Source organism: Papilio xuthus, unplaced genomic scaffold (genome assembly GCF_000836235.2).
Source record: "Papilio xuthus unplaced genomic scaffold, Pxut_1.1 DF827024.1, whole genome shotgun sequence".
Lineage (NCBI taxonomy): Eukaryota > Metazoa > Arthropoda > Insecta > Lepidoptera > Papilionidae > Papilio > Papilio xuthus.
In genome coordinates, this window is record NW_013531625.1 from 1 (window position 1) to 1,203 (window position 1,203).

Below are 1,203 nucleotides of genomic sequence, written 5' to 3' on the forward strand. Positions count from 1 at the left end.
TGCACACACTGCACACACACAACACCGTCTCTGCTCACACCCTCACCGCCTGCAGGGGAGAGGATACGACAGGGAAACTCATGGACGCGGTGGAGAGACTGCCAGGTATCATCAGCTTACTATACGTCCCCACTGACCTGCTCGGAGCCTTTAGTTGACTAGATCATAATCAATGCCGGCCAAGTGCGGGTTGACTTCACACATATCTTTGAATTTCTTCTCAGATATGTGCAGCATCACGATGTTTTCCTTCACCGTAAGAACGTCTGATAAATGTACATATGTAAATCGGAAATAGAAAAACACATAGGTACATGGCGGGATTCGAACCCAGGACCTGCAGACAAGTCAAGTGCTTGACCCCTGAGCCACTGACGCTCTCTGAACTACTGTAATTAAATGAAACACTTCCTGTTATCATACTCTTTTACTTAAAAATCAAAATAATTTTATATTCCAGAACTATGTCATGGTTACTACAGCAATTATCAATTCTACAAAGCAGCGGACTCAGTTATCCATGTTTTACATTTAGCTAATTTATACTTTGAAACACAAAAACCTTGGGAATTAAAGAAAAAAAATTCTCAAGAACAATTGGATGCAGTTCTCTATATAATAACGGAAACATTAAGAATATGTTCTATAATATTACAACCTTTGATACCGGATCTGGCAACACAGTTGTTGGATAAATTACAAGTACCAAAAGATTGTAGAAGCTGGCAACACTGTGAAACTCCCTCGTGGATAGATGGCGCTGTTCATGCAAATATACAGCCGGGAAAGTTCGTGTTGTTCCAAAGAATTTATACAGATAAGAAAGCGAAGAAAATAAGTGCCTAATTAATAAAAGATTTTATTTTGTATCGAATTTTTATTTATGGCTTATTTTTGACTAGCTGTTACCTGCGATTCCGTCCGCACAAAATTAAAAAAAAAACTTAATTTGTAGCCTGTGTGTTTTTCTTAACTATGTTCTACATTTATGCAACATTTCATTAAGGCTCGTTGAATTGTTCTGGAGTTGTTTTCTAACAAACATCCATCTATCAATCTAAACCTTCACATTTGTAATATTAGTAAGATTTGTCTCACTAGCTGTCGCCCGCGACTCCGTCCACGCGGAAAAAACTTAAGTAGCCTATGTGTTCTTTTAGATTATGTCCTACATTTGTGCCAAATTTCATCAAAATCCGTTGA

At 38.1% G+C, this 1,203-nt stretch overlaps 1 protein-coding gene across 1 annotated transcript; it reads left to right on the forward strand.

Annotated features, from left to right (window-relative positions):
* Window positions 1–7: 7 nt before the first annotated feature.
* Window positions 8–867, forward strand: LOC106119744 (methionine--tRNA ligase, mitochondrial-like). Its single transcript, XM_013314879.1, has 2 exons — window positions 8–105; window positions 461–867. The coding sequence occupies exons 1-2, from the start codon at window positions 81–83 to the stop codon at window positions 844–846; spliced, it is 411 nt and encodes a 136-aa protein (XP_013170333.1). The 5' UTR covers window positions 8–80; the 3' UTR covers window positions 847–867.
* Window positions 868–1,203: the final 336 nt, after the last annotated feature.